Below are 6,121 nucleotides of genomic sequence, written 5' to 3'. Positions count from 1 at the left end.
CTTAATCGCATTAGTATATAGTTTGGAGTAGTGTTTTCTAACTATCCAAGTGGATAGTCCAACTTTCAAGTTCAAACAAGACCTAATAAACCTTGACTGAAGGTTCATGTTGTTACAGACGTTCACAAAAATACCAAATACCAAAACACTAAAAGTAAGACATGTTTAATCTAGACTGTTTGAGCTGCAAATGGTGTTTGTAAAGTACAAATTCCACACACATTTTTGTCTTATTGAAATTATTTAGCCCTATATACAGGCATACAGAGCTTTCCAATATGGATGACAAGCTCATTATGAATGTATCTAATCTACTGCGCAGGGTTGGCACTTTCTTCTCCATTTAAGATCACTTCCCTCCTAAAAACTGTGGTTCCTTGGCTCTGTGCATCGAGGTCTCCTGATCAGGTGTGCCTCTGAGAAATGTTTGTAGAGCTGAAATTCCAATTTAAAGAATACACTTCACTCTGTAATGGACCTTTTTAACAGCAGCCAATTGAAATACTGATACTAATTAAGACAGTCAGGGTGCTGCTATTGTGCATGCTGTCTCACTGGAAAGGCTCTGCTACACTAAATGGAGCGGAACCTGAATTAGTATCACTGCTAACACCTTTGTATACCCTACTATTTCATGTCAAAATGGCTGCTGGGAAAAAGGTCTGTAATGCACTGATCCATTCCAATTAACTTATTACGTGACACCCTCAGGTATAAATTGTTTAAAGTTTCCCTCTCCACTTCTGAGCTTACAGCGTCCTCTTCCACACTTCCTGTCTGTATCGAGCGGCCATCACTCCACCGGGAGGTGTCACGGTGGGATCCGAGCAGATTTTATCTATTATGGGAGGGCATGATTCATGGAGGCAGAGGCAGCTCAAGGAAAACCAATCCTGTGACACTTTCTCCCCTGCGCTGTACACAGGGCAGCAGCAGCTACAGAAGGACAAGGCAGCGGCAGCCGGTCGCCCCTGACAACCATGATAAAATGGCCTTCCTTAACTAAACTCGTAAAGCACAGGGCAATAAAACTCAATCTTCTGTAAAATCCAATTAAGTCATTATCTGACTGATTGTATCTTTAATTGAAAACAGAAGTGACAGTAAATTTCTGTGATATATCAGGATCAATCGATACTGCTGTACAATCTGGTCTCAAGAGGTGATTTATAATGTCAAAGTCTTATAGGTAACTCCACATTCTTCTCTCTAAAACCACTGGTGGATGAAATTAAGAGTAAGTGCGTTTCATAAAAAAACAAGATGGTCACGTTATTGATTACAACAGATGGGGCAGAATCCAATGAATGTTCCCACAGCGCAGCAGAAAGAAAATACAAGTAATTTTCTTTGTCTGTTTTATATTGTTGTTTCCAGGACACCATCACATTTACACTCCATCACTTAGAGCGTTTTTATTTCCCTAAAACTTGTAGCGACATAAACTCCAAGACTCCAAATTACTTTTGTTGCTGTCTTATTCAAACACAAACACAAATAAACACTTTCAAAGCATGCAGTTGGAAATGAATCCCCATAAAACACAAAACACATAAACAATATACAGTACAGTAGTGTATGAGTCAGCTTCACAAAGGTAGAAAAGTTGGCAAAATCTCATCTGAGTTGTTTTTTTTTAATTAACACAACAACAACACAACTCAAAAGTGGGTAACACAGGATTACTTTCATTAGTTCATGAAATAGAAAAAGAGTTTGTTTGGGGCACTTGCACAACAAAAACAATGAACGAATTTTATCTGTTAAAAAATACAACTGGGCTGCAGCTAACAATTATTTTTATTATCGATTAATCTGATGATTAATGGATTAGTTATTGGGTCTACAAAAAACATCAGAAAACAATAAAAATGGCAAGATCCCAACAGTCCAAAACCCAAAGATATTCAAAAAAAGCAACAATGCCTAACATTTGAGAAGCTGAAAACTGAACATGTTTAGCATTTTTGCTTGAAAAAATGCCTAAACTTATTAACTAATAATCCAAATAGCTGCTGATCAAGTAATCTCATCTCATCTCATTGTTTCTACACATTACTGCAACAATTTCAGAACCCCTGCCTCTGCTGTATCTACAAGGCTGTACCAAAGGGTGTAAACAGTTCCAAACAGTAACCTGTGTGCACAGCAAACCGCCTGGCCTGAAGGGGTTAAATATACAATAGACATGCAAATTCTCTGGTATAAACGATGCAGCTGGATCGGTGCCATAAATAAGCAGTTGGTGCTCATCACACGCCAACATGGAGGGAAACATGATTCATGTCTAACCTGCCTGTTTGCCTTTTTCTCCCTGCTAACCCTCCAGTCTTGACGTTGTTCTCTACTCTCAACTTTAATTCAGTGACTCATTCATTTATACCAGGAATAAAGAAATGCATACACTTTTTTTTACCATCTTTAAAATCATTTGACTTTTCCAAAATTATCAGATTTTACTTTGGGGTAAATACTGTATTCCAGTGCTGCAGGTCAAAAGACGTCTAGGCATAAATCTGGGTAAAATTTGGTTTAAAATTTCATATTGGTGTATATGTCAGCCGATGACTAACAAGAAACTGCTGTACAGGAATGCCAAAGAGATGTTTGAGGTCATTTAGAAAAAGGGCCACCATGAGATTTATGTAATGTCTAATAAAATAGAAATAAAATAAAATATCAGACTCAGTAAATATCTTGGTCACAGTTCTTTAAAAACGACTTTAAGTAATCTTAATGAAAATAATAATGTCCAATGTATCATTATGTATCAGAGTTTTACACTCTGAAATACTGATATATCTGGTATTGGTTGGGCGTCAGTTTTATAAAATCTAGGTTACTCCTAACCGTTGTTTAAACAGCATCTTAATAACAATCTTTCAAAGAGAAGCACGTCCTAACTACACACACTGTATTGAAATTATATGTAACTTAACGACCCTGCTGAAGATAAATGACTAACTTGCTAACTTCTCACGTTGCTGAAGTATGGTAGAGGTTAATAAAATACTGATTTTCAGCCTGTGTTAAGATACTCTAACATCAAAAGAAAAGACAAAAAATAAAACATACCTTTGAACTAAATGTGTCCAATTCAACCTTTTTATCTAGACATCTTTTGACTTGCAAATCCCTAAACCAGTGTTTGCTAGGTTAGGTTGGACTCCTCTAGGGTTGGGTTGTCTATTAATTCACTGGTCCAAAAACATATTTTACAAGTTGACAAACTAATAATACAAACTAATACAAATACTACACAAGTATTGCATGTCAATTTACTGATTAGGGAGAAAACACGAGAAACCAGTGCATGTACATGAGTGTATTTGAGAATAGCTTTTCTAAAAACATTTTCTAAATAAGTGCTTGTGATGCACAGTGACAGTGATTCCAATTTCTTCGTTCAATATATCTTATATCTAATATATAAGACTGTATTGTGATTGTCAAAAGATGGTGCACTAATATCCAAATAATTGCCGCTCATTCACTTTTAACAGAAACACTTCATGACTGATACTGTGCGAAAACTGCACTAGTCAAACTTACTGTAAGCTGGAAAGGATTTCGGTATCATTATTCTGTATGTTGCGTCACTTTATCTTTTGGATAATAAAAACAATTTACTTTAACGGTTGCACTCCGGGGAGGAAAAACAAGTGTACAAGTCATAGTCTAGTTTGAGTAGATTCCTGATAATCGAGAGACGTAATTGTTGTATGTTTAGTCATCTGTAACATTGTCTTTACAAAGAATCTATCCAAATGGCCTAATTCTGAGGAGTGCTACTCAAATATCTGTTGGTATTTGTGAATTTTTTTGTAACTTTCCAAGCACTTTCTATGCTGGTGAACTGCCTTCAACAGAAGATTCAACACCTTTGAGGCCAGAAATGAACTACAAATACAAAAACAACCTGTATTCTCAACTACAGTATGGACTATACGTTATTGTGTCACCTGGACAGAAACAGAGAAACTTACAGCAACAGTGAACGGTGAAAGTGTTTTGCAAGAACATCAAGTTTTTTGCTCAACTCATCTCATAATGCCTTTGTCGTTTGTCGTGTATCCTTAGCTTTTTTTATTTGGTGACATCGCCATCCATGATGGAGTTGACGGTGAAGTTTGGCGTCTCGCTGCTGGCCTCACATTCCACGTGGACATCAGAGTTAACCAGGGAGCTGATGGACCTGCAGGTCATGGTGGAGTCGTGACCAGTGGGGATGCTGCCGGGAGAGAAGGCTGCAGAAACGAGACAGACACAGTCCTGATCAGAGGAGGACATTTCCTCTAGTCTAGCACCGTCATCAAGTCAAACTTACAGCTTGCCCAACACTTTGGTTTTCTTTCGAAATTCCTGCAAAACTGACAGTCACAGTCTGGGACATGTCTGTAATTCACCACTGTCACTACTATTAAACTTTAATCATACATTTATGTGCAATCTTCTTGCAAATCAAGCCAGTTTTCCCCTTAATTTGAAATATTCCCAAATGTGTGATATGTCAGGATAATCTGGTTGTGCTTGCCTTTAGAGTTTGAGTTATTTCTTTTAGTTGATCAGTGATGTGTTTTTGTTTGCACTTGAGTTCGTCTACTTCTCCCACCTAGTTAGAAAAGTTGCTGGCAGGTTAAATGCTTTAACTGGTATTGAATTTTGATACTGGCAGGACGTGCTGTATCACGCACCAACATGGGTGCTGCTGAATCCCATCAGATACAGGAAACAAACAGAGGTAAAAGTATTTGCACGGATTCATTAAACAAATATATCATTCATTTCTCTACCAAAATAGGAATTAAAGGGTAACAAAGAAAATCTGAACCATGAGCTGATGTGGTGTGAGCGGGGATGAGGGTTGGAATCAGTGAAAATGGTGCATATACTCTATTTAAGTTTTTTATGTTGGAATACTAAAATATGTTGCATCTAGTCCCTCATGTGAGCTCTAACTAACGTCTCAAAAACTGGACCATTGCAAAATGTGTTGGGGTAAAATACCTTAAGTTAACTTAAATTCTAAAAATTAAAAGTATAACTAGATGATGCTCCTGATATATCACAGATAAAAGTGAATAAAGTGTTACTGGCTACATTTTAACATCGCACGTGAACGAATGATAAAAGTTGGCTTGAAATGTAAATATTAATATTATAATCATGATACCATATATATAACAAGAATTATAGTTTTAAAATTGCATTAAATTGTTGTTCCACTACTGTAAAGTATGTGTCTGCATTCAAAGAATAAACAAACCTCAAATCTTTAACCTCTCTTTCAGGTATTGAGCTACAAATCTCTTTTCTTGGATACTCCTCAAAGTCATTAATATGATAAATTCCTATTGCATGGTGTAGGTAGACAGAACAGCAGCACACATAAAATAAAAAATGTCTACGTACTATAAGGAGAGTAAATAAAAAGGAGAACAGAAATACTATAGTGAGACAGACAAAACAGCAGAGTCGTATCATCAGCACTGCAGAATAAATGGTCCTCTCTGTTAGTGCTGTAGTGCCTGATATAAATATGACTGTACAGTAAAATGATTCTTTGCAAAGCTCAGGATTTATGGCAAATTGAATCAGTCAGCAAAAACGGAAGACACTGAACACAAAACAAAAGCATTAGATCTTTTACAGTTAACATCAGAGCTATGTGCATCCACCCATTTTAACACGTCTCTACAGCTAATGCACACACTAATAACACTGTGAGGCCAGTAGACATTAGACTGGTTAACAGCAATCTGCTGTGTTTGTACATTCAAATGTTACTAAGGGTTAATAACCACTGTAAACCATTTTTTCACCTCTATCAAGCCACATTACATTACATTCATCTATGGAGATTCTCAGAAGTCATTCTCAGACATAGAAATGACTTCACGTACCAATAGACAACATATGTTGTGGTGTGGTGCTTAGACATTTGGTCAATTGATTGATTAGGCGATTGATTGTTTCTGTGACATCTAGTGTTGAAGTTGCAGATTGCAACCAACTGAAAACCTTCCAAGGATGTGAGTAAAACTATGGTGGCCGTCAAACTCATGAAAAACCAGAAAGGCCCTATCAAGAGCCAGTTTTTGGTTTGTCCATTTTGGGCTAC

At 36.9% G+C, this 6,121-nt stretch overlaps 1 protein-coding gene across 1 annotated transcript in view; it reads right to left on the bottom strand.

Annotated features, from left to right (window-relative positions):
- Positions 1-1,046: 1,046 nt before the first annotated feature.
- The window catches only part of dmrt1 (doublesex and mab-3 related transcription factor 1), a 30,509-nt gene continuing 25,434 nt past the window's right edge, over positions 1,047-6,121 (bottom strand). Inside the window, exon 5 of the mRNA XM_035659120.1 lies at positions 1,047-4,297. Within this exon, the coding sequence (XP_035515013.1) occupies positions 4,087-4,297 (211 nt within the window). The 3' untranslated portion in view covers positions 1,047-4,086. The remainder of the gene's footprint in view (positions 4,298-6,121) is intronic.

Source organism: Morone saxatilis, unplaced genomic scaffold, assembly GCF_004916995.1.
Source record: "Morone saxatilis isolate NCDOM2014 unplaced genomic scaffold, NCSU_SB_2.0 Contig16, whole genome shotgun sequence".
In the NCBI taxonomy this organism is placed as follows: domain Eukaryota; kingdom Metazoa; phylum Chordata; class Actinopteri; family Moronidae; genus Morone; species Morone saxatilis.
The sequence above is the reverse complement of the archived record's forward strand: the minus strand, read 5'-3'. Positions and strand labels throughout refer to the sequence as shown.